Source organism: Lissotriton helveticus, chromosome 2_1 (assembly GCF_964261635.1).
Source record: "Lissotriton helveticus chromosome 2_1, aLisHel1.1, whole genome shotgun sequence".
Classification (NCBI taxonomy): Eukaryota; Metazoa; Chordata; class Amphibia; order Caudata; family Salamandridae; genus Lissotriton; species Lissotriton helveticus.
Genome location: NC_136059.1, coordinates 1,972,353,670 through 1,972,380,751, shown reverse-complemented (window position 1 = coordinate 1,972,380,751; position 27,082 = coordinate 1,972,353,670). Strand labels below are relative to the sequence as shown.

Sequence of the window (27,082 nt, the reverse complement as noted above, 5' to 3'; positions counted from 1 at the left end):
TTCTATACAGAATTGATGTCTATGGTCAAGGTGAACGGTGCACAGTTTGATGCTTTTCAAATCACAAGGGGTAAAACAAGCATTGGAAATGCAATAGGTCTCGCATTAGAAAATTTGGAGTTATTGGTCTTGTAAATGACATATTTTATTTATTTGTTGGTTTTTAAAATTGCTAAATTGATGGCTTTGTCATTTACAATGCCAATAGTTATAACTTTCGCGAATGTGACACTATAGCATTTGGAATGCAACATGTTTTGTATTTACGTGACTTAGATGGCAGCTCTGGTCGTTAGGCCACATCTCTAGAGAGCAGGAGAGTGCAGCAGGGGAGAGAAGCACAGCAATGCAATAGGTCTCGCATTAGGAAAGTTTGAGCTATTGGTATTGTAAAGGACACATTTTTTATTTATGTGCTTGTTTTGAAAATAGCGAAATTAATAGCTTTGTTATTTACAATGCCAATAGTTTTATCTTTCGCAAATGTGACACCTATTGTAACACAATATGTGTTGTGAGGGTGAGTGAGGGTGAGGGTGAGGGGTTGAGGGTGAGGGGTTGAGGGTGAGGGGTTGAGGGTGAATGAGGGTGAGGGGTTGAGGGTGAGTGAGGGTGAGGGGTTGAGGGTGAGTGAGGGTGAGTGAGGGTGAGGGTGAGGGGTTGAGGGTGGGTGAGGGTGAGGGTGAGTGAGGGTGAGGGGGTGAGGGTGAGGGTGAGTGAGGGTGAGGGGGTGAGGGTGAGTGAGGGTGAGGGTGAGGGTTGAGGGTGAGTGAGGGTGAGGGGTTGAGGGTGAGTGAGGGTGAGTGAGGTGAGGGTGAGGGTTGAGGGTGAGTGAGGGTGAGGGTGAGTGAGGGGTTGAGGGTGAGGGGGTGAGAGTGAGGGGTTGAGGGTGAGGGGTTGAGGGTGAGTGAGGGTGAGTGAGGGTGAGGGTGGGTGAGGGGTTGAGGGGGAGTGAGGGTGAGGGTGAGTGAGGGTGAGGGGGTGAGGGGTTGAGGGTGAGGGGTTGAGGGTGAGTGAGGGTGAGGGGTTGAGGGTGAGGGGTTGAGGGTGAGTGAGGGTGAGGGGTTGAGGGTGAGTGAGGGTGAGGGTGAGGGTGAGTGAGGGTGAGTGAGGGTGAGGGGTTGAGGGTGAGTGAGAGTGAGGGTGAGTGAGGGGTTGAGGGTGAGTGAGGGTGAGGGGTTGAGGGTGGGTGAGGGTGAGGGGTTGAGGGTGAGTGAGGGTGAGGGGGTGAGGGTGAGGGGTTGAGGGTGAGGGGTTGAGGGTGAGTGAGGGTGAGGGTGAGGGGTTGAGGGTGAGTGAGGGTGAGGGGTTGAGGGTGAGTGAGGGTGAGTGAGGGTGGGGTTGAGGGTGAGTGAGGGTGAGGGGTTGAGGGTGAGTGAGGGTGAGGGTGAGGGTGAGTGAGGGTGAGGGTGAGTGAGGGTGAGGGTGAGTGAGGGTAAGGGTGGGTGAGGGTGAGTGAGGGTGGGTGGAGGGGTTGAGGGTGAGTGAGGGTGAGGGGTTGAGGGTGAGTGAGGGTGAGGGGTTGAGGGTGAGTGAGGGTGAGTGAGGGTGAGGGTGAGTGAGGGTGAGGGGGTGAGGGTGAGGGTGAGGGGTTGAGGGTGGGTGAGGGTGAGGGGTTGAGGGTGGGTGGAGGGTGAGGGGTTGAGGGTGAGTGAGTGAGGGTGAGTGAGGGGTTGAGGGTGAGGGGTTGAGGGTGGTGAGGGTGAGGGGTTGAGGGTGAGTGAGGGTGAGGGGTTGAGGGTGCTTGAGGGGGAGTGAGGGTGAGGGGTTGAGGGGTGGGTGAGGGTGGGTGAGGGGTTGAGGGTGAGGGGTTGAGGGTGAGGGTGAGGGTGAGTGAGGGTGAGGGGTTGAGGGTGGGTGAGGGTGAGTGAGGGTGAGGGTGAGTGAGGGTGAGGGGTTGAGGGTGAGTGAGGGTGGGTGAGGGTGAGTGAGGGTGAGGGTGAGTGAGGGTGAGGGGTTGAGGGTGAGTGAGGGTGAGTGAGGGTGAGGGGTTGAGGGTGAGGGTCAGTGAGGGTGAGGGGTTGAGGGTGAGTGAGGGGTTGAGGGAGAGTGAGGGTGAGGGAGAGTGGAGGGTGAGGGAGAGTGAGGGTGAGTGAGGGTGAGGGTGAGTGAGGGTGAGGGTGAGTGAGGGTGAGGGTGAGTGAGGGTGAGGGTGAGTGAGGGTGAGGGGTTGAGGGTGAGGGTGAGTGAGGGTGAGGGGGTGAGGGGTTGAGGGTGAGGGGTTGAGGGTGAGTGAGGGTGAGTGAGGGTGAGGGGTTGAGGGTGAGTGAGGGTGAGGGTGAGGGGTTGAGGGTGAGTGAGGGTGAGGGTGAGGGTGAGTGAGGGTGAGTGAGGGTGAGGGGTTGAGGGTGAGGGAGAGTGAGGGTGAGTGAGGGGTTGAGGGTGAGTGGGGTGAGGGGTTGAGGGTGGGTGAGGGGTTGAGGGTGAGTGAGGGTGAGGGGTGAGGGTGAGTGAGGGTGAGGGTGAGGGGTTGAGGGTGAGGGGTTGAGGGTGAGTGAGGGTGAGGGTGAGGGGTGAGGGTGAGTGAGGGTGAGGGGTTGAGGGTGAGTGAGGGTGAGTGAGGGTGGGGTTGAGGGTGAGTGAGGGTGAGGGGTTGAGGGTGAGTGAGGGTGAGTGAGGGTGAGGGTGAGTGAGGGTGAGGGTGGGTGAGGGTGAGGGTGAGTGAGGGTGAGTGAGGGTGAGGGGTTGAGGGTGAGGGGTTGAGGCTGCGGGTTGAGGGTGAGTGAGGGTGAGGGGTTGAGGGTGGTGAGGGTGAGGGGTTGAGGGTGAGTGAGGGTGAGGGTGAGTGAGGGTGAGGGTGAGGGTGAGTGAGGGTGAGGGGTTGAGGGTGAGTGAGGGTGAGGGGTTGAGGGTGAGTGAGAGTGAGGGTGAGTGAGGGGTTGAGGGTGAGTGAGGGTGAGGGGTTGAGGGTGAGTGAGGGTGAGGGTGCTTGAGGGGGAGTGAGGGTGAGGGGTTGAGGGTGGGTGAGGGTGGGTGAGGGGTTGAGGGTGAGGGGTTGAGGGTGGAGGGGTTGAGGGTGAGTGAGGGTGAGGGGTTGAGGGTGGGTGAGGGTGAGTGAGGGTGAGGGTGAGTGAGGGTGAGGGGTTGAGGGTGAGTGAGGGTGGGTGAGGGTGAGTGAGGGTGAGGGTGAGAGGGTGAGGGTGAGTGAGGGTGAGGGTTGAGGGTGAGTGAGGGTGAGGGTGAGTGAGGGTGAGGGGTTGAGGGTGAGGGTCAGTGGAGGGTGAGGGGTTGAGGGTGAGTGAGGGGTGAGGGAGAGTGAGGGTGAGGGAGAGTGAGGGTGGGTGAGGGTGAGTGAGGGTGAGTGAGGGTGAGGGTCAGTGAGGGTGAGGGTGAGGGTGAGGGGTTGAGGGAGAGTGAGGGGTTGAGGGTGAGTGAGGGGTTGAGGGAGAGTGAGGGTGAGGGAGAGTGAGGGTGAGGGAGAGTGAGGGTGAGTGAGGGTGAGGGTGAGTGAGGGTGAGGGTCAGTGAGGGTGAGGGTGAGGGGTTGAGGGTGAGTGAGGGTGAGGGTCAGTGAGGGTGAGGGTGAGGGTGAGGGGTTGAGGGTGAGTGAGGGTGAGGGTGAGTGAGGGTGAGGGTGAGTGAGGGTGAGGGTGAGTGAGGGTGAGGGTGAGTGAGGGTGAGGGTGAGTGAGGGTGAGGGAGAGTGAGGGTGAGTGAGGGTGAGGGTGAGTGAGGGTGAGTGAGGGTGAGGGTGAGTGAGGGTGAGTGGGGTGAGGGTGAGAGGGTGAGGGTGAGTGAGGGGTTGAGGGTGTGAGGGGTTGAGGGTGAGTGAGGGTGAGGGGTGTGAGTGAGGGTGAGGGGTTGAGGGTTGAGGGTGAGGGGTTGAGGGTGAGTGAGGGTTTGAGGGTGAGTGAGTGTGAGGGGTGAGAGGGTGAGGGGTGAGGGTGAGGGGGGGGTTGGTGAGGGGTGAGGGGTGAGGGTGGGGAGGGTGAGGGGTTGAGGGTGAGTGAGGGTGAGTGAGGGTGAGGGGTTGAGGGTGAGTGGGTGAGGGTGAGGGTGGGTGAGGGTGAGGGGTTGAGGGTGAGTGAGGGTGAGTGAGGGTGAGGGTGAGTGAGGGGTTGAGGGTGAGTGAGGGAGGAGGGTGAGGGGTTGAGGGTGAGTGAGGGGGTGAGGGTGAGTGAGGTTGAGGTGAGTGAGGGTGGGGTGAGGGTTGAGGGTGAGTGAGGGTGAGGGGTTGAGGGTGAGTGAGAGGTGAGGGTGGGTGAGGGTGAGGGTGAGTGAGGGTGAGGGTGAGGGTGAGTGAGGGTGAGTGAGGGTGAGTGAGGGGTTGAGGGTGAGTGAGGGTGAGGGGTTGAGGGTGAGGGTTGAGGGTGAGTGAGGGTGAGTGAGGGTGAGGGTGAGTGAGGGGTTGAGGGTGAGGGGTTGAGGGTGAGTGAGGGTGAGGGGTTGAGGGTGAGTGAGGGTGAGTGAGTGAGGGTGAGGGTGAGGGTGAGGGTGAGGGTGAGTGAGGGTGAGGGAGGGTGAGGGTGAGTGAGGGTGAGGGTGAGTGAGGGTGAGTGAGGGTGAGTGAGGGTGAGGGGTTGAGGGTGAGGGTGAGTGTGAGTGAGTGAGGGTGAGTGTGAGTAAGGGTGAGTAAGGGTGAGGGGTTGAGGGTGAGTGAGGGTGAGGGGTTGAGTGAGGGTGAGGGTGAGTGAGGGTGAGGGGTTGAGTGAGGGTGAGGGTGAATGAGGGGGGTTGAGGGTGAGTGAGGGTGAGGGGTTGAGGGTGAGGGTGACTGAGGGTGAGTGAGGGTGAGGGTGAGTGAGGGGTTGAGGGTGAGGGTGGGTGAGGGGTTGAGGGTGGGTGAGGGTGAGGGTGAGTGAAGGTGAGGGTGAGGGAAGGTGAGGGTGAGGGTGAGGGAAGGTGAGGGTGAGCGAGGGTGAGGGTGAGTGAGGGTGAGTGAGGGTGAGTGTGATGGGAGATGTATATGGGCATATAACGAGAAAGCGAAAGTGAAAGAACAGGTGATGTGGAGGACTCAGAGGTAATCAGAACGGGGCCGAACGCAGAGGAGATGGCTTCGAGCTCCAGTACACCACCTTGGCAGCAGGTGTAAGGTGGCTGAAGCAGACAATGCGCATCTTGACGACGGAGAAATCCCATTTCAAAAAGCATCCAGGGCCCTGCATTATAGCTTTGGGCTTTGCTGACAATCACTGATCAGGAAGTCCTTTGCTAACTGGTAACGACCTCTGCTACTGGACGCAGCCTGTGGTGGGCACATTGCTTGTACTGCAGAAAAAGACAGAGTTTAAGCAGCACGTGAGAAGATACCTCGGGCTGCAGGTGGGAGCAAAGTACAGGCCCTGCACCCTCCTCAGTCTGGATGCATGCACGGAGCTTGAATTGCCGTGGCTCTGAGATTTTGGTGGCTTACTGCAAAGTTGCCAGGTTTTGCATGTATGTGCACTGAACACCAGGTTTGTAGAACTGAGCTTTGATTTAACAAACGAGTGTCTTCTGGGAGTTGTAGTTTCCGTGTGCCAATATGTAAAAAAAATAGGCTAATCTCCATGCCCGATAACTATCTGTAGTAGAAAATATCAGGAGTAAGAGAGATGGTGATCGGCACAAATGAACGGCTGGTAACCTTATTTGTGGCCCAGAACCGTTTGCAACCAAAAAGATTGGCTTTCTGGATAAGAAAGTAAGGTTAGCAATAGGCAAAGAAAAGAGACTGCTAGAGGCACACACAAAAGCCAGCTACTGCTGTGTGTAGGACCACCGGTGAGCCCAGCCTGCCTTGAGCATGTAAACACACTCCATTCAGCGTCATCGGAGTGCAAAGTTCCCAGAGAAACAAGAAAGGAAACAAGACGGAGGGCATTGCTGTGGGGAGGGGGGGAGGAGAAATGCACACGGCGGGCAGGGGAGGGGGCGGAGCGGGGAGAGCGGCATGAGGGTGTGAAGCAGCCGGGGCCTTTGAAGTGAAGCTAAGCTTCACTTCAAAAGGTGTGGGAGGAATGCGGCTGAGGGAACAGACGGCGATTTGGTGATGTGCACGCGCATTTTAGGTCAATGCGCTTGCGCATTGACCTAAAAGCCACGGGCACAGCAGCAAATCGCCACAGTTAGGTCAGCTTTGTTTAAAGCCCTATAGTCTCGCTTCTCTCAATGCGCATGCGCATTGATAGGTCACGAGACCTAAAAAGGGCTCCCCTTGTTATTTACCATCTTAACTTTACTGCAGGAATGACAGACTTGGTTGGTTAGGGAAGATACCCGTGTCCGAGGTTGTTGGTGGAATGATTTATGGGATGAGCAGATATTTCTCTTTGGTGATGATATCCTTGTATATATTGTCGAACCAGAACCTACCGTAGATAGACTTCAGCAAATCTTTGGATGATAATGGAGCTTCAGAATTAATTGGAGTAAATTTATAACGTAACCACTGACTGCATAGTCCCCAAGTCAGGAATTCCGAGGCCCGGGAGCATCAGATAACATGGTGTCTATATCTCTTGCGATTGAAGAGAATTCTCCAAACCTAACCTATTTAGAGCACTAGACAAGTTTTGACAAGATGTACGTTACTGTGGAGGGCTGCCCTTTTATCTTTTAGGTTGAGCTGCACTCTACAAGATGATTGTGCTTCTGAGATACCTTTATCTCCTCCAAATGCACCCTATTGGGTCCACAGGCCTTCTTCAAATGCCTAGATGTGGAAATGTGTTTTGTACTCTGGGATGGGGGACCTTTGAAGATCTCTTTCCAGACACTGATCTGATGGTGGCATGGCTTTGTTCAACCTTCGAAAATATATGAACTGGATGTCTACCTAGTGGTTGCAAATGATGGAATCTCCCTCAGTATAGCTAGACATACGGTGGAGCTTCAAAGCTATCGTTTGGACTTGTATAGCAGTAAAGCTTGAAATAAGTAAGGGGTTGCCTTCAAGGGATTTTATTCGTAAATGTATTTCGAAGATATTATCTCAAAGGATTTTTTACTTTTCAACCCTGGTTAGTGGTGAACTGGTGATCAATCAAGCATTGAAAGAGGAGAAAAGGTGATTTTTCATAGCAGACATCTGTCTTAAAACCACGAATTGTATCACACAGTGCAGACTTTACTTCAAACAAAACTTAAATTTAATATATGAACGAATAAGGACCAGAGAAAATACAATTAGAATCAACCTAACATAGTTCTGGAGGTAACATAAATCGGCCTGCAAAGAAACAATGTATACATCTATTCTGTGAGTTGGTAAAGGAAAACGATCTGACGCGACAGAAAACAGTTCCTTAGAATCAAAAAATGAATAAAGAAATAGATGTTGCAGTTGACGTTTCGGTCTGTGTTGGCGATGAGACCGTCAGACCATCTTCAGGACGTGGGGTTGATTGTAAAACCAAATAGTATCCTTATGTAATTTCTTTTTAAGGAATCGAGGGTTTTCCCACTCCTTATGATATTGTATAGCAGTAAGGCAGAAGGGTGCTATGATGTGAACTTTAGGCCCTAGTGAGGTAACTTAGGCTGGTCCAGATCAAGATCCTGCATAGAAACTACTCACAAGGACAGCAGAAGCTTCACTACCACAACAGCTAAACTGTGGAACTCTCTGCAAACCTCGCTTAAAAAAAGACTAACCTGTAAAAATGTAGAAAGGGCTTAAAAGCATGGCTTTTTAAGGCATAATTCTAAAACTTACTCCAGGCATATCTGTATGTGCTAAGGGCAGCGCCTTAGATACCTTAGGCCTAGGGTATTTGTTGTGCTTTATAAATTCATCACCATCATCATCATCACTTGGTAACATTTGGTAAGGCAATTTCTGACCTCGCAGGAAATCAGCCATGTAGGAACCTTCTTTCATGGTCTTGTCCCCGCCTGCAATGTTTTTGGGAGAGAGTCAGAGGCTGTTTGGCACGTGACATAAATCCCCATGGGTATGGTAATGAAGCTCCTATTGCTAGACATTTGAAGTAATAAGACTCCTCCCATGTTAAAGAAACTGCTGTGTGATTTTGGAATTGGTGATTGTGAGGCGCAACATTGTCCACAAATGGAGGACTGCATACTCTCCGGAGGTGGAAAACTGGGCATGGACTGGTGTATGGCTGCGGAAAAAAAAGCTTCCTCTGAAAACTCATAGAAACTCTGCTTTCTTTAGCGCATTGCCAAGGCTCTGGAGAAGCACATTACACACACGAGCCAAAGCTTACTGCCAGCTAGTCCAAATAACTCATTTCACCTTTCAAAGGGATATCCTTTTGACTTCGCATCTGAGCTTCGCACCCCTGCCTGTGCAACTGCTGCCCACGTCAGAACTGCATTCCTGTCTGAATTCAACTACAATATGCACCAGAAATGTTCTCTTGCTCCAGCCCCTTCTAGGGCTTAAAAACTGTACACCTGCATCGCACCCCTACGTGTCACCATTATTTTCCCTAGATATGCACTCAGTAACCTGTGTCAAGCGTTTTAGGTATAAAACTTGGATGTAATGAATTTGTACGCTATCAGGATCGTCAACTCAATCTATTCTTACTGTTTTCCATTGCTTGAAAGTTTTGTTTTATTAGACGTTTAATGTTTCTAAAATGTTACTGTTCAGCACCATCTCTTATACTTAATTTTTTATTTATTGAGTTTAGAATAGTGAGAATTTGACCCAAAGGCATTGGAGCGCTTCACAGAGTTAGCACAAGCAGAGTAAATACCGTTACCTAGTGACAGGGTGTGACGATGTATACAAGGAATTGCATAAGCAGCAGCCCCGTAAAATACATTTGGAGAAAATACAGATACATGGTGACAGCATGATATGATATACGATATCGCAATGAAGAATACATGAACATACATGGTAGTATTTCAGAGACAAATAAAGTTGTAAATAGTCAGTGTTTGCCTTAAATGTGCCCTATGGTTTCATTTCCTTGTCTATCCCCAACTCCTTCCGTGGTGTCGTGAGACCCCATATTCGTTTTTGCTGGAGCCCAAGTACAGTAAATGTTAATGGTGTGTTGGACTAGCCCGAGTCATACATCACGTTGTGCCAGAATCCACTGCCCTATCTAATTTATTAGTAATCTTACCATTGCAGGCAGCCATCTTTTATAATTTTAATTGTTATCGAGAATAATGGCAGCATTTCATTCCATCAGAAATGCAGAAGGGTAGATAGATGACAAATTAATAATTTACCCTCTTTACCGAGCTCTGCGTGCAGATTATGAACGGATTGATAGCTGGGAGGCGGGCAGCGCGTGCGTGCGGCGCTCATTGTCCTGTGTTTGTGGTACCCACTGAAATCAGCCGTGCGGGGTATCTCGGGCCGGGGAACTAATTACTTGTGCCGATTGCCAGGCTGATGAATAGGCCTCATTGTCGCATTCCCCTGAAGACGGCGCGCGCTCTGTGATTCACGGCTGCACCCCGGCTGATATTTGATAATAATTGTAACAGATAAATGTTGGGCGGCAGAATGATGAAGTGCCTATCCGGGCTCGGCGACTATCACACTCGTGCACAGAGCCAGCTGCGTTTTGCCTTTTTTCCACAAATTGCTAATGAGGAAACGGTGGTTCTCGGTGGAGCTTTGACTAAGGGTATGCTGTCTCAGTCTCAGAGCGGGCTCGCATGCGTTTTTAGTGAGTTTTGGAGTTCCACTGCTGCACGTTGGGCCCGGTCTTCAGGGGTATTAATTGCTAATGGGGTTTTCTCTATTTTTCCTTCTTGTTCCTGCACCCTCTGTGCCCATGAGTTGGCATGCGCCAGCAGTAACTTGTGTGGTCTTCAATACCTCTTGCATGTACCTACTGCTGATTCTCCCTAAATGTGGGCGTGCTCCCCATTAAATTATAGTTCAACTTCCTCTGTTAGATGCCCAGTTTGAATGATGTATCTAAATCTGGCTTCAGGTTCCTCACGCCAGAATGTTGTGATTATCTGTGAGAAAACTAGTTGTTCTATGAAGTAGTACCAACATAGTTTAATATTTTTTAGGTTCAATTTTGTTTTTATTGTTGCAGTATAGAAAACAATTGCATACAAATCTAGCAATGCAACCGAAGCATCACCGAAATGATACTCTGTACATATGAAGTGCAATTTCCCCAGCAACCCTTCCACCAATTCTACCCTAGTCTTCTAGGGCAAGCAACACACAATGAAGACTAATCTAAGATGAACATGCTAGGAAAGAATTATAAAGGTGGGTCCTGCACTTGTGATGTATGTGGTGACTTAGTGAAATGGAGCAGTCATAAGTACCTAGGGCAAGTCAGTAAATTCCTGGGAAAGAAGCGTAATAAAAGGTTTCCACATTTCTCGTTAAGAGTTACCCTGCATTGTTAATGTCAAAGTAAGCCCCCCCATCCCAAGCACAGCCACATGCGATTAAGCCAACCCTGGCGAGTCGACAATCTGTATGTCCCCCAGTATCGTCTAACGTCCAGCCCCCAGTGCTAGGCCGATATGTCGGCCTCTGCAGGATTTAAGTGGAAATGTAAGCGAGTTAGGAAGTCCCAGGATAGTGTAAGCCGGGAATCCAGGTTATTGGGTGTATAGGTAGGTATCAATATCATTCAGTATCTCGCTCCAGAACTGAGCTAATTTAGGACAGTCCCAAAGAATATGCAAAAGGGTCCCAGGCGTGCCACACTGCATCCTGCACTCCGCTCCGGTTACCTCTAGGTAGGCGAATGGGAGTTAGGTACCAGTAGATGACAATTTTAATAGCCGTTTCCCTGCTGGCTGTGTTGCTAGCCGTGCACCTTGCTCTATAATATACATCATGCCCATAGTTTAATATTTTTCAACAAAAAAGTAAACCACAAACATCGTCCATTTTTAACAGATTCATCTTAAACACTGTGAATAAACTTGTGAATCGCGGGCTGCTCGACTGTAACATTATCGTTACCGCCCCATGTTTTTCTTTTGGAATTGGACACCATCTTACTTTTATATGCAATATATATTGTAGCTCTGGAGTCTTTCAAGCAATAGAAAATTTAGACTGCATGTTTCTTGCCTGCTGTAGGTGTTCCCAGTGGTTCCTCATTTCCTTCTAATTTATAATTCACACAGTTATTCTTCATACAATTTTACTTAAGAAAAGTTCTTATTCTCTTGGATCTTATTGACATTTGAGTCTGCTGCTATCAAACAGGAGCTTTTCAGTTAATGTAATGCTGTTGTAGATGTGTGGCTACTGCAATTAAGGATACCTTTTTTAAACACATTTTTAAATCTAAAAATACAATTTACATTAGAATGGCCGCTGGTCGTATTTGGGTAAGATAAAATCTTGCATATCACCCCTCATTTTTCTTTTAAATTAGATGGCAAACATGATAGGTAAAGCAGAAATGCAATCTGAATTGCTTCAATTAAGCCATTTGCCATTTCGCAGTGTGGAAATGGTTTATTTAACAACAATAAATGGGAAAGAAATGACTTTTCTTGTGTTGTTCGAGGCCTCGGGGCCACATGTAATGAATATTTTAGGAGATTATTTTAATTAAATTCCTGCACTTCTAAACCGAGTGATATTTTATTATCGCATGCATAACCATGTAGAGTATGCACTCATTAAAGTTAACACTTTCTGGACCAAGAGGGGGGCGATGTGATTTACTGACCTTGTGCGAAACGGCACAAATTAGGAAGAAAAATGACGGAAGGGGGACAGGCTTTGATTAATATAGGTAATGCCAGACCATATTTATAATGGCCTTCTCCCTATTCGGATTTATAAATGCAGTCGGTGAGAGGTGCCCTGCTGAGGCTGAAATGAGGCTGAAATCGGAGCACATGCCATTGGAGTGTGGGGAAACTGATCGCACTGTCAGCATTTCATTTCAAAATGATGTATTTAGTGCTCAATCCGGCTTCCAGGGGGGAAAAGAGAAAGGAGTTCCGTAGGCTGGAAGGTGATATTGTTATTTTCAAGGACGTTCCTCTGTAGCAAGAAAACACAGGGGTGGGGGGGGTTTGAGGGAATCCGAAAAGGTAAGGAAAATATCCACGCAAACAATGCAATCTTTTATGCGGAAGTTCAGTGCCAGCCTGCTGTGTGGTAATTGCTAACACGTGTGCTTGCTCTCATTCCCTGCAGTCGTCCTCGTGAGTTCTGGCGCCTAGACTACTGGGAGGATGACCTCCGGCGCCGGCGACGCTTTGTGCGCAACCCGATTGGATCGACGCACCCTGAGGCGACGCTGAAGGCAGCCGCAGAGCACGGTCAGTGACACTTTAAGATGGCGTAGCCCCAGGGGCAGGTGACCCGGAAGGGGATAGGAAACTATCCAACTGTGGTATACATTGGTAATAATCATAACGAAATATGTTTTTAGGGAAAATAAGACACACACACCCCACCCCCAACCCATGTTTCAGTGAGCCTTAATCACGCGAAGGGCGTACGATGACGTTGGCACAACTTATTTGATGAGGGTTGTGATTGTGTTGCACACTCCTATGTTAGAAGCACGGGCTTTAAAAAAAAAAATCTTACTACCAATGCATGACTGTATGCGTGTTTGTGAGCGTGCATTAATGCTCTGGCCTGTGTAGGGATCGAATCCAGATGCCCTTATTTTAGGAATGGCACCGGCGTGGCCACGTGCAGTCATGGGAGCCTTTCAGTATTTCTTATCTATACAAGTAAGCCAGATCTCTGTGCAGTAACCCTTGTAGGATTAGGCACTTATAATGCATGATGTGCGACGGCCCGTTCATTGCTTCAAATGCGCTCCTCATTTAGGAGTACTGAAGAGTTTCGATATGTGCTGCCAGAAAAGGAAAAGTGAACTGTGGCATAATGTAGAACGCCATCTTGAAGTTTTAAGCCTTTGTTTGGTTCAGAATGACTAGAGAACCTGGTTCAAAGCAAAGGGGAAGAAAGTGTTGCTCTTAATGACATTTATTTTCAGGTGAGGCATAATTAAAGTGTATTTTCTGTCTATTTACTATACTTAAACAGTAGTTTCGAAGTTTCAGTAATAAAGAAATACGTACCTTTTTTGTTTTTTACGTTAGTGGCTATATGAATAAGCAGAATTGTTATGGTTTGTTTTAGGAATGACCATTCAGTTCATTTTAATCATTCTTTTGGACTTAGGTTCCTTCTATTAAGAGCTGTCTGTTGATTTTAGATGTTCCATGTTTAAAACCAGTTATTGTTTAGAAACTGTTCCAGTGCACCAGTTGTTAACCATCAAAAAATGATTTTTGTAATGGCATTCTGCATTACAGCACAAGGCCTTTTATCATTCCAACAATCACCTCGTTCTTGAGCAGAGTTTCAATCTTTAATGAATCTTTTCGTTCTGTCCTCGGCTGATCATCTTAACCTCTTGCACCCTGCTTAAGAGGGTCATTTCAGTTGGAAACCTCCTACAATATGTCAACAGCTTTAGCACCAGCAGTGACACCAACCTTCACAATGAATGAACGCGCGGACAGTGGTCGATAGCCAAGTGATCTAAAAGCAATAACGGTCCCAAATGGATACACCTTTATACGCAGTGGAATAAGATGAAGTGTTAACCAGAAACTCACATTCTTTTCAGTGAAACAATAATTTCTATATTTTTTACTTTAGCTTTATGTGTTTTATATGTTTAAGTTCCTCTAACAATAAGATTCACTTTGGCGAGAAGCTTTTTAAAAAAAAAAATGAATTGTTAAATTTTAAGCAGAACACCTCCTTTTATTGGGCAAGCTTAGACGTTTCCAAGAGACATTTTTCTTTGTTTTTTGTTGTTTGCCAAATATATTTCCTCTGCAAATGTTGTACATATCAAATTAATTCTTTACTTTTTTTATTTTTCTAAGGTACAAAAATAATACCTTTGAGTTTTAGAAAAAAATACCTTGTTTCTAATGCAGCAAAGGGAGAGCTCCCCTTTTGTGGAACTCACAATGAATTCATGTGTTGGATTTATCTGTCCTACAGTGGAGTTCTCTGGAACTCATTTGTGTAATCCCAGAATGGAGTTCTATATATGTCAGTGTCCTCCTCGGCTTGACAGTCCACACAACATGACAGCTCTTTTTGCAGGATGCAAGACTGGAGGTATTGCTTACCATTCTGAACTTTGTGAACGCGGGGAGCGTGACCAGCAAGATGGCTGATCACCGGCACTAAATTGGATGTCCCGGCCCATGAAACTTCTTCATAATCATGTCTCTCTTCCACAAGTTTGTCATAGTTGGTATGGCAATGCCAGCAGGAGGATACACAGCATCGCTGGAGCCCCTCTGTGGGAGGCTCCAAGTCCTAGATCTGCTGGAGGCGCGGTGTGCACACGTTGTAGCAGAGAAACAAACTAAATTAACCCCTTTGCTGCTAGGCCTTTTCCCCTCCTGTGCTAAGCCTTTTTTTGGCGATTTGGGGTAGTGCGCGCTTAGGCCCCTGTAACTTTTTGACCACATAAGGTATCCACGCCAAATTTGCGTCCTTTTCTACCAACATCATGTGGATTCTAAAGGTGCCCAGGGTTTGTGGATTCCCTTGGAGGGGTCCCAGAAATTAAGCAAAATACAGTGAAATTTGAATTTGTTTCAGAAAAATGGGAAAAACGGGCTGCAAATGAAAGCCTCTGGGTTTTTCCCTGCAAATGTTATCAAAAAAGGGTTTGTGGGGCTGAAATCTCCATTTTCTCAGCTTTTAGTGAATGACAGTCTTTTGTCAGAGAACTAACATTTTTCACACAGTTTTGGCATTTTTCTGGGACATAACCTATTTTTGCTATTTTTAGAGCTTTCAACCTCCTTCCAGTTAATGGTAGAAATGAGTTTAAAAGCAATAATGGATCCTGGAAAGCTATACATTTTCGAAAAGCAGACAAAATTCTGAATTCAGAAAGGGGTCATTTGCCTAAATCCATGAAGATTTCTTTATAGAAACTAACATTTAAATATTGGAATAATTGAAAATTAGTTGAAAAAAGACAGCCTTTTGTCTCAACGTTTTCACCTATATTTTCTTGTAATTTTGACAGCTCTTTGAAAGCAATATACCGTTACATCCGTGTGACCTTCCTGGTTGTGGGGATATATAGGACCTCTAGTTTCACCAAGAACACGACGAACCCAGAGCCAAAAACTGAGCAGCAACTTTCAATGGTATTTTATTATTTACTGGGTATAGAGCACTTATTCTTGGAAAATGTATACATGGAAAAATCGGTATGAAAGACACCTATGTATTTCTGAATTGGTTACAAATTATAGAGTTTAGAAACAGTATACATTTTGTACATTTTCAAAATTGGGAATACTCATACTAGCATTTGAATTATTGGTCATTTTTCAAAAAGATTTTTTTACAGAATGTCTTTCATTGGGAAGGGAGAAATGCATGGAAACTCAATAGGTAATAACAGTTGATTTACAATCTGAATTACCCTAAGTCTCCCGATAAAAACGGTACCTCACTGGGGGGGGGGGGCGTGGCCACGGAGGCGACCAAGATGGCCGCTTCTGCCTGAAGCTCCGCCGTCCGGGCGGCTGATCTTCTCCATCCTGCCGGATTCTATCTGACCTGACAACGGCCAGCACATTCATCCTGCAGCGGAGGCGATCTGCCTCCATCCGACGTTGGTCCGAGGTCCGGAGGTGCCCCGTGAGGACCGCTAGGCGGAGGAGACGGTGCGCCACCCCATCAGCGCCCTCTCTGACTGCGCCCGGCCCGCTGGTGAGTTCTGCTTCGGGGGCACGCTGCCTCTTGCCCTCGGCTCGCCTGCGGCGCTGGGGGCTGGGTCTTGCTTCCTCCGGTCCCGCGGGGGGGGGGGCTGCCCGCGGTGGTGTCGGGGCTCCGGGCGCGCGACGGCCTTCGAGCCCGAAGCGTAGGCTGGAGCCGGGGCCTCGGGGGGTGGCTATCCCCGGCTTGGGCTGGGGGGTGGCGGGATCTGGTTCCTGGTCCGCGGGTGGACTCGGCGTTGGGGGGGGGGGGGCGTCTAGGGAGCTGGGACTGCGAAGGGGGCTGGGCGGCCCCGCCTTCCTCCGGGGATTTCTCCCGGTGCCTGCCTGCTGGCCGAGTTTCTACACGACCTGCACAGAGGGATTTTAAATAACTATGCAGCAGCCTGGCCTACCATTTGCAGACAAAGGCCTGTCATAGGCCCGTCGCGTTCTTGGCCTCTGGGTCCACTCTTGATTTACACACAGACCGTGAGGCGTTAGCGAGGGCTGCCAGTGTACGTGCCCCCCACCATTTTTTTGTTTTTTTGTTTTTTGAAGACCTTTATTGTACAGATGGTTAATATCACACATGTTACATTTGACGGCTCTCAGGGGCCAGCCGAGCAGAATACAATCAGGTAAACCTGTAACTAGATGACACAGCCATTTAGCCGACAACCCGGGGGTTCGGCGGCGAATCTCATGAAGGTGCATTTGTGGTCATCTGTCATGTAGCTATTTTAGCAGTAGATCTTGTGTTTTTGTTTTACGGTGCAGAGATTAGCTTTGCAGTTTCCACCCAGCATTAGTGCCATGATAGCAATCTCCCAAGTCCCCGCAAAGAGCCCAAGAGTCAGCTGTGGTTAACCAATAGCGGGGGGGGGGATCGTCAATAGATGTGTTACCAGTCCCGTGACCGTAATGCTGGCTGTGTAATGGCAAGGTGTGTCGTGGCATAGCTCACTGAGGCATAATAGCAGGCGGTTATGTGCGGCAGGGTTAGTCTGCAGCCGTTTCAGGCAAGTCTCAAATATCCAGTAGTATGGTGCCTGCGTGTTTTCCCAGTGGTGGTGTTGGGAGGTCGCAAAGGAGATAGCGGTATCTAATATACTGCGCAGCGGGTCCTTTGCTAACATGGGCGAGGTTGTGTGTAAGACCGTATCCCCCGCAGTGCGTAAGTGTCATCGTGTCTCTGCAAATTATGTATAGCTCGAGATCAATAAGGTATCGCTGCCTGATAGTGTCATGTTGCATCAAGTGTCCTCGTGTGAATGAAGAAACGAGTCTGGTCAGGGAACACGACCAGCGAACAAACTATTCCCTATGCCTATATATTGGCGGGGAAAAACCTGGGGGGTCAGGTAAGTAAAGAAGGGGTGGGGGGGGGGGGTGATCGTCACGGGACCTCATATGTGGCAGTGGTTGCGGGGCAGGGCATCTCGTCGCAGGGAGTGAGGGATGAGGGGGGGGGTCGTCGTTCCCGAGCTGGAGCTGGCGGGCGCTGCCCTCGGGGTGTAGTCAGAGTGCAAGACAGTGTTTTGTAAGGCGTCGGTGCCGCCCGCAGACGAGTCGACCGCTCTCCTGGTGGAAGGGGGAGGAGGGGGGGGCGGAGTCATCTCCCTGTCAGTAACTGCAATCGACGCAGGCCGGTCGGGGCAAAGGCAGTGGCTGGCGTGCAGCGCTGCGTGGGCGCCTGGTGTAGAGCTGAGAATTGTGAGCGCCTGTATCTGGTAGTGTAGATCGTGAGGGCCAAAGAGGTGAGAGAGTGGGGAACAGGGCCGCGTCTGCTCCCGGTGATAAGTGATATTGCAAAGGCGATGGTGCGCGTGCATCTCAAGTAATCCCTCGTTCCTGGCAGGTGTGTTGAAACGTCCTAAGGAGGCCTTCCCAGAGCTGAGCAATAGGGAACTTACAGAGTCCCGCCGTTTCCTCGCGGAGGAGCACCGTGCCTTCCGCTCGTGCCCAGTTGGTAAAGGAGGCGCGCCAATGCCGAACATGGGGGGGGGGTCGCAGCTTTCCAATGCTTGGTAAGCAAGCGCTTGGCTGTTATAAGCCCCATGTCCCAAAAACGCGTCCGCACTTTAAGTTTCGTGCGCTTATACAGCCCCAAGATGCATGCCTCCCACATGTGCGGTACCTGCTCGCCAGTGCTGCGTGTGAGTAGCGTTACGACCTCATCCCAGTATATGTGTATGTCAGGACAATGCCACAGCATGTGTAGGAGGTCAGCTCCAGTCAGAGAGCAGCGCGGACAAGCGGCATCAGTGGTTGCGAAGTATCTATTTATCTTGTCGGGTGTAAGATAAGCTCGGTGTAGGATGTAGAATTGGATTATTTTGAAGCGGGGGTTGCGTGGGATGTATGTCGGCCCGGCTAAGATCATCGCCCATTCTTTATCAGTCCGGGCCTGTCCCCTATCTATCGCCCATTTGTCCCGTAGAGGCGATGTAGATGGCTGCGAGTGCATCTGTAGGGCCTGCGCTAGCCAATGAATGACGTGCGAGCCATTCCCCATAACATGTAGATACTGCATGAAGCTGTGCATCGGCAGTTCGTCGGTCATGTCGCCCCAGGACACTGTGAGTGTGCGTAAGAGAGACGCATGCAGTAGGAACTAGCCAGCTGGGAGTTCCGTGCTAGCGGCCAGGTCCGCAAAGGTGAGTAGCGTTCCGTCAGTGTATAGGTCTCCCAGAGTGTCCACCCCTGCCTGCGCCCAGCTAGCCAATCGAGTCACAGTCAGTGCAGCCATTGGCCCTGGAGTACCTAGAATGGGTAGTGCCGGGGCATATGGCGTTGTCCCCCGAGTGAGTCGCAAACAACGCTGGAAGCATCTACGCGCCACCGCCAGGTGCAGTTGTGAGGGGCAGGGAGTCCGGGTTATCGGGTGGAACAGCGTGCAGATTTGTGTTTGCGTCAAGGCAGCAGTGTCCGAGGCAGTATCCTCGAAATGTTTGCCGCTGAGCCACCCCGTCACCCACTGCATCTGTGCCGAGAGGTAGTACAGCTCCATGTTGGGAACCGCCAGGCCCCCCTGCTCAGTTGGCATGTAGAGCTTGGTCAGCGCCACCCGGGGCCGGCCCGTGTTCCAGATGAGGTTACGCAACAGAATCTCCAGGTCACGAAATATTCTATTTGGTACGTATGTGGGTATATTGGCTAAATAGTACAGCAGTCTAGGCAGCACTATCATTTTAGTAAGTGCTATCCGGCTCGGGACGTTTAGAGGTAGGGTATTCCAGAATTTGACCTGTGCCCGGACCGAGGCGATGGCCCGCAGGAGATTCCCCTCGAGGACGTCTGTTGAATTCCGATATATTCGTATCCCCAGGTAGCGGAACGTAGTGGAGTGCCACTGCAATCTACCTCCGCCAGGGCGCACGTCGCACTCGGGTGTGTTTGGGCTAAAAGAAAAAGCCCCCGATTTGGACCAGTTAACTCGTAATCCAGACATCTCCTCGAAGGTTCGGAAGACGTCGGCCAGGGAGGCAGGGATGTCGGTTATGTCTCTGACATACAGCAGCAGGTCGTCTGCGTATAGCGACACTGTGTGCAGGCCATCCACTAGCGGAATCCCCCATTCAGGCCCCTGGGTCCTGAGGATTGTGGCCAGGGGTTCCATGGCCAAGGAGAACAATAGAGGCGACAGGGGGCAGCCCTGTCTGGTACCTCTCCGCACCCGGACAGTGTCCGAGAGCAGCGCGCCTGTGCGGACTCGGACTGTCGGTTTGTCATACAGCAGGCCCACCATGGCTTCATAGCCTCCTCCCAGTTGGTACTTTTCCATGACCGCTCCCAGGTATGGCCACTCAACCGAGTCAAAAGCCTTCTCTAGGTCTAATATCAGGCATCCTGCTCTGGGCCACTGCTGGGCAGCGTATTCCTGTATTCGGAAAAGGCGGCGGATGTTGTGGGAGGTGTGGCGTGTCGGAACAAAACCGTTCTGGTCCTGGTGCACCAGGCGGGGCACATAGGGGGCCAGTCTCCGGGCTAGTGTGGAGGCCAGTATCTTATAGTCCGTGTTTAACAGTGCCAGGGGGCGGTAAGAGCCCATCCGGGTGCTGTCCCTGTCAGGCTTTGGGATGGAGATCAGGGTTGCTTCATTCAGCGTTGCGGGTAAGAGTGCATCCTCCGCTGCTGCGGCGTACATTTTCAGAAGTTCCGGGATGAGTATATCCGCGCCTGCCTTGTAAAATTCGGCTGGAAGCCCATCTGGGCCGGGGGATTTGCCGTTAGACAGGTTAAAGATCGCTTCGCGGATCTCATCAGGTTCGAGCGAGGCTCCTAGTTCGTCCTGTTGTGTGGTAGTCAGGTGCGGCATGGGCAGAGGGGAGAGGTAGTCAGCAATGGCCGAGCGTGGGTGCAGCAGCCGGGAGCGGTATAGTGCATCATAATGGTTGGTGAATGCGTCATGAATCTGGCGCTGTGAGTACAGTAGGCCCCTCCCTTCCGCGTGTATTGCCACCACTGGGGTCGAGCGGGTTTCCTGTGCAATCAGCCAGGCCAGTAACTTGCTAGGTCTGTCACTCAGGTGATGTGTCCTCGCCGAGTGCGCTGCATAGTTAATGTCTCGGAGCCGCTCCAGTAGGCTCGCATGTTCTGCGCGCGCCCCCTGCAGCGAATCAGCACCGACGTCGATGGCCTCCCCCTCCCTGTCGAGTAGGTCAGATTCTATCCTGATCAGCTCCCTTTCTAGGTGTTGCCGCATTTGGCCCTGTGTCCTCAGGCAATGTCCCCGGACCACTACCTTGAAGGCGTCCCACTCCACCTGCGGGGAGGAGGCCGTACCCGTGTTGTCCTCAAAGTACTGGGAAGTGCGTGTAAGGAGGGATTCTCGGAAAGCCGCATCAAGTAGGAGCGCTGGTTGTAGTCGCCAGGTGGGAATGGGGGGGCGCGGGTGGTCCCAAGCCAGAGATAAAAAGTGTGGGTTATGGTCTGAGTGCGTGCGGCCCATGTATAATGTGTCGGTCACTAGGGGTAGGAGTGCAGTAGACGCCATAAATCTGTCCAGGCGGACATGCAATTCGTGGGCGCCAGAGTAATAGGAGTAGACCCGCGTCCCAGGGTTGCGCGATCTCCAAACATCGTGGAGATCCCACCGTTCGGCCCATTCCAGCAGTGCCTTCGTGGCACCTCGCGTCGGAGCGCCTACGGGGGGCGGGGATGAGCGGTCCATTGCTATATCTAGTGTGCAGTTGTAATCTCCCCCCGGTAGCCATGGGGCCACATGCCAGGTCGCCATCGTCGTGAAGAGGCGCGCCAGGAAGTCTCCCTGATCAGTGTTTGGGGCATACAATAATGCCAGCGCTATCTGCTGTCCATCCAGCCTGCCTTGTATTGCAACAAACCTGCCCTCCTGGTCTATTGCGGTGTCTGTAACTTTCCAGGGGGTCTCAGGGCGGACCCATATCAGTGCGCCGCGGGCGTATGAGGAATAGGATGTAGCGTAAAGTTGTCCGCGCCATTTGCGGTGTAGTGCTAGGACCTCTGTCTTATTCAAATGTGTTTCCTGAAGTAGTGCGATGCCTATCTTGTCGCTTAAGGTAGGAGTAGATTTGGTAACGCCTAGCTGGTGTGTGCATTCTCCTGATGTTCCAAGTGCATATCCGTATCTCAGACATAGCGTTCATATGTGTAAGCTCCTCCAGCCCCCCCACACTCTAGATCCCCAAGCAGCGCCCCCCGCCGAGCCCAAAGTCCCGCCCCCCGCACCGCCCCGTCCCAAGGTCGTAGGACTGAGTGTGACAATCTCCAGTGGCGTAGAAGGGTAGGGAAAAGGGGGGGGAACATAAAGCCTCAACATGGCAACATAACCTGAAATGCCAAAAGGTCGGCTGCACAACATGTCGCCGTCCAAACTCTCAATTGAGCTCGTAAACTATACAGTTCTAGGGGTTATCGTGTGGCTTATGGTATAACAATATCAATTGCAGTGTAGTTCAATGGGAGTGCGGCATCCCTCCCGGGTAGGGTAGAGAGGCCGTTGCTGTCTGGCAGATGCCCGGGCCTTGTCTCTCAGGGCGAAGCCGGCAGTACGCTCAAGTGTCAAGTGGTGGGGGCTAGGCCTCCAGGAGGAGATCCCCTTCCCCGGATGGCCTGGGTGGCGCCGGCTGGCGCGTACAGAACTACAGAGAAGGTAACCCTTACACGGCAGTGCATGGTCGGGTCATGTGTGTGTGGTGGTCACAGTACCTGGCTGAAGTTCGGGGTCCCAAGGTGACCGGGGTCCAGCAGTGCGCAGTCGTGCAGACCGTTGCCTGTGAAGGGGGGTCCATGGAGCACTCGTGCAGGCATGGTCGCTCCGGTGCACAAAGGTAGGAAACCGCTCGGGTCAGCTCAGCCAAATAGGTCGACAGTTTGTGGAGTGACGTCTGGTAGTTCGTCGGTGCGTTGGGAATCCGGTAAACCATAGATCGCTTAATCATCGCTCTGGAGGGGCGCCGGGCTGACGTCCGGGGCAGGGGATGGAGCCGGAGAGCTGCTGATTTCCGCCACCCTGCGGAGAGCGTCTTGTTGTCCTTGCATCATCTCGCGTGCAGATGGGGAATGAGCCGGTGATCCTCGAGCCCCGGAAGGCACGGGAGCTCGACGTCTACGTCGGCGGCGCCTCCGAGCCCCACGTGGGCGCTCCATGGTAGCAGTCCCTTGCGCTCGTCTAGGTACGTCAGGCATGTTCTCATCAAGCCAGGCCTCAACTTTGTCAGGATTCACGAAGAAGTGTGTCCTATCCTTCGCCACCACCCGTAGCTTGGCAGGGAAAAGCAGGGAGTATTGAAGTCCGGCTTGTCGCAGTCTTCTCTTCACCTCCAAAAAAGAGTGTCTCTGTCTTTGTACTTGCACCGTATAATCCGGAAAGAACATTACCGTGGCGTTGTCAATTCGGATCTCGCCCAGCTTCCTGGCTTCCCGCAAGATCGCATCACGGTCCCTGTAGTTTAGGACTCATAGGATGATAGGCCTGGGGTTCGAGCCAGCAGAGAGGGGTTTCGTGGGCACTCGGTGGGCACGTTCTACCACGAAGTGGGGCGACAGCGTGCCTTCCGGCAGCAGGTCACGCAGCCAGTCCTCCACTCTCTGCGTAGGGTCCATCCCCTCCCATTTTTCCGGGATGCCCACCAAGCGGATGTTGTTTCTTCGTGCCCGCCCTTCAGCATCCTCTGCACGGTCTTCCAAGAATTCCACCCGGTTAAGGAGATCTTGTATGTGCTTGTCAGACTGGGTCACCGTCGGTTCCAGCGATGCCACTGTGCCTTCCAGCTTTGTGGTGCGTTCCTGCAGTTTCTTATGGTCGGCTCTTCGAATCCCCATGAAGAAGATAGCACGGAGGAGCAGGGAGGCCGTAATCTGAACACAAGATCTCATCTTCCGCTCACAAGGAGAACAATTGGATAAAGTTCAAGAAGCATATAAACTATCATGAATATTGTTCACTAAAGACTCGGCCAAATTTATAACAGGTCTAAAGACTATAAGAAGTTTCTTTTCTCACCGACGGTGGCTCCTCCGTGCACTCAGAAGATCGTATCTCTATAATGAGAGCTCAAGGATAAATGAAATACCTGAGCAGCTCGTAGTACTTGTGGAAACCATTTGAAACGCATCAATTTTAAAACACAGAGATAATGGAGTCAAATGTTTTAAGGTCCTGAAGAAGGTGTCAAGAGAAAAAAAGCACCGAAACGCTGCGTCGACTGTTTTTCAACCTTTGACTTGTTTGTGACATTTCATTGTATTACCACGTTAGGTGGTTTTTTAAATTTAATTTGTGATAACATTTTAGATTGTAACCCAATTGGGAGGTAAATAATAAATTTCTATGATCATTTTTAATATGACAAAAATCGTTTGACTGTTATATTCAATTGTGCTTTTAATTTTAAGTTGTGATTCAGCGGTTCACTTTGCCTAGTGTGTATTTTAGTTCTTTGTATGATGGTATAGAGAATTATCCCCCTGAAGCTAGACCACGTCCACAAATATTAAATCAGCCATTTCCAATCTGCTACTTTAATAGACAGGGACGCTAAACTTTTTCTGCTGTCACGATCCCCCTCCCTGCCATGAATAACAGGGGAACCTTCTATTTGTTTTGAACGGCCCTGAGGTGAGTCAGGTCTATTGCCACACTGTCTATTCTAGTTTCCAAGGAGGTGCGCGTCTGTTGGAGGGACTCTTCCATTCTTTCCATAGCTGCTAAGACTGAATCCAGTTTCAACGCCACGTGGTCGGCATCCATCTTGGATGATGTCTTCGTCGTTTTCCCCTTCACCGATGCACTCCCCGTTCCGGTGCGTGTCATCACCCCTCCAGACATGAGGCAGGTGGTGTGCCCAGGTAGCGCCAGGAGCAAGGCTCGTGTCCGTTTAAGTGAGCACAGGGGAGCAGATGAGCAGATGAGCCGCTGGGCCACTACCGTAATGCGTCAGGTAGTGCAGGTGTTCAGGGCGCCTTCTATAGCTCCGGGCCGTCAGTGCTGCCGTCCCATGTTTGGGCACGGTGTATTGTAGGACCAGGGCGTGCTCCGAGGAAATTCAGGGGGCGGGGGGGGGAGCTCCCCACTCAGATATCCAGGTGACTCCCCGCATTGGTCCTGCGTGGCCTGCAGTCGGGAAGCGTCCGCTGCAGCGTCAGTCCTGCTCGTTAGTGAGAGAGTAGCGTCTCCAGAACATGAGGTGAATGTGCTCCGCCAGGCCTCGAGGTCTCTCTTGTGCCCCCAGCCTCCACGTGGCAGTCCCGCAATGCGTGTGATAGTCAGGCGCTGTGGGCCCGCGGTGCAGCGGGTCGCCAGCCGCAGCAGGTCGGGGCGCCAGCGCAGGTCCGGGGAGTGGATATCTCTCGCTGTTCCCCGTGCAGCCCGAGTCCCACCAGTTCCGTCCCCGCTGCTAGGGCGCCCTCCAGGGCAGTGTTGCTGCTGGCGCGCAGAGGCTCAGACGGCTGCCATGGGTGGCCGTGTCTCGTCAGTGTCCCCGTGGCCCTTGGCGTACAGCTCCCTCCTTGGGGGGGGGGGGGCTTCCCCAGTTCAATGACTCACCGTGGTGCCTCGAGATCCCGCAGGCTCCAGGGTCCCCAGCCAGTGACGACGGCGGGAGGCAGCGTGGAGCCAGGGAGTGGGCGAAGGAGAAAGGCTCCGCACGTTTCTCGGCGCCGCCGCGCCACTCTCGCGCCTCAACTCGGGCCGTGTCTGGAGTCTGGCGCTTGCTCCCGCACCTCCGCACCCCCGCTGATCCGTCTCCTCCAGACGCAGTCCGCAACAGGCTCCGGCCGTCTCCGGCCCGTCGTCTCTCTCCTAAGCTCTCCGGGGTCTGGAATGTGCGGGCATCGGTCGCGGCGATTCTAGAGTCGATGCCCCCTGCGCCAGCCGCTTCCTGCAGCAAGCGGGTCGTCTCCAGCAGGCCGCAGCGCGAGGCCCAGTCTGCCGCAAGAAGCCGCGGCCTCGCGTACTCGCGCCCCCAGCGGTATCACAGGCAGGCCGGCTGGGTCAGCGCCGCTGGCCTCGGTGCGGAGCTCCGCGACCGATCCTCCCAAAATTCTGCCTGTGTGTGGTCGAGGATTGCGGGCAGATCCGCCAGCAGCTTCAGGCCAAACAGGATAGCCTAGGTCGGAGAAGTGACCCGGGGTAGGGGAGCTCAGGCAGGAGCTCTACCCGGGAACGTCTTTCGCCATTGCTTGCTAAGCCACGCCCCCCCGCTGGTCACCACCATGATGTCCAAAATGAGGGCTGGTTTCAAATCATTGAACACCAGATTCGACACTTTGGAGCAGAAGTTAGCGGACATGGGCTCCAAGGTACAAGCGCATGATCGCCGGCTGGATGTGGTCGAGGCCAGGGTTTCTGACCTTGAGGACACGAATGCGAAGGACCGGAAAAGACTAGAACGTGTGGAAAAAATCCTGAAAGAAGTGGCCATAAAAAAACGAGGATTTGGAGGCGCGCGGACGACAAAATAACGTCCGTATTTTGGGCGTGGCTGAAACTACCCACACTGGCAGAATGGACGTGTTCGTTGAAAAATTGTTGGTTGAACTGTTTGGCAGAGATCAGTTCACTCCCGGATTTGTGGTGGAGAGGGCCCACAGATCTCTGGGCCCCCGGCCAAAACCGGGTCTCCAGCCACGCCCCATCATAGCCCGGATTTTGAACTTCAGGGACCGAGATGCGGCGCTTCGAGCAGCTCGTGAGAAAGGGGAGATACGATGGCAGGGTGACTCCTTGTCCCTCTATCCAGACTTCACTCTCATGGTTCAGGAGGCCCGCCGAAAATACACGGGGGTGAAAGCCACACTCCGAAATTTAGGCCTCAAGTACGGGATGCTCTACCCCGCGCACCTCAAAGTGGACATCGCTGGTAGGCCACGTATTTTCGATACCCCTTCTGAGGGCCAAGAATTTTGCTGCACTTATAAATCAAGAGACTCACAGACATCTGTCACCTCCAGAACGCCTTCTCCAGCTCAGGAAGACTCTCAGTACAGTGTGGACCTGTTTTCTGGCTCCGGCCATGGCTGACACTTTGCTTTTCGCCTTTACTGCTTCCCTCCTGCCACGGCCGCTCCTACTCCGTTTACATATCTTTGGTCAGGCATGTTGTGTATCTACTTGGATTGGTCTGCCCGGCCGTCGTGGCGTTGCCACCCCTAATGGCGGTTGCCTTGTGTCATTTGGGGTTTTTTGTTTCACTTTTAGCGGTACATCCTGTCCCTCTTGTTAGTTGTCACTGCATGGCACTTTGCTATACCGCTTTGTTGGGTTGGGTTTTCCTCTTCAGGATCTGTGAGAGGTTGGGTGGGGGGTGGGACTGGGGTTTTGTTTGGATTTGTTTTTTTCGAATGTGTTGCATCATTGTCGACATTGCCCATTGTGTGTTGAGCTGCTTCTATCGTATGTCCTCCTCCTTGTCACTGTACTCATGGCCAGGTTAGGCTTTCAAAGCGGCCCCTCTAGCCTTTCACTAATGTTGTGGAATGTCAGAGGATTGAATAACGCTCGGAAGTGTAGACAGGTTTTCAACTACACTCACTTGTCGCCTGACGCCGCCTCCCAGGTTGCCAAAAATTGGGGCCCCCATCGCTTCTTTTCCCACTACAGCAGATACTCGAGACGGGTTGCTATTTGCATACATAATCGTGTACCATTTAAGTTATCGCGCGTGGTAACTGATAGCGAGGGTAGATATGTCATTGTTTCAGGTACGTTATTAGACCACAGACTTGCGCTAGTAGGGGTTTATGGACCTAATCTTGACACACCCGCTTTTTTCACTGAGCTGCAGGTACATCTGCTTTCCTTGGAACCAGGGCTCTTGATACTTGGGGGTGATTTTAATCTGCTATTCAACCCAGCCAGAGACAGTACCTCTTCGGCCCCAGACTCGAAGGCACGCTCACGGCCAATCCTCCTTGATTTGTGCTCCCATTTTTCCCTCATTGACATCGAGGCGTCCTTACATGCCCACACTCCTA

General features: G+C 51.6%; 1 protein-coding gene across 2 annotated transcripts in view; it reads left to right on the top strand.

Moving 5' to 3' along the window:
- Positions 1 to 27,082, top strand: part of LRBA (LPS responsive beige-like anchor protein) — a 2,244,423-nt gene that overhangs the window by 1,244,880 nt on the left and 972,461 nt on the right. For both annotated transcript variants that reach the window (XM_078676915.1, XM_078676916.1), the window contains exon 38: positions 12,054 to 12,178. In XM_078676915.1, coding sequence (XP_078533041.1) covers positions 12,054 to 12,178 — 125 coding nt within the window. The remainder of the gene's footprint in view (positions 1 to 12,053; positions 12,179 to 27,082) is intronic.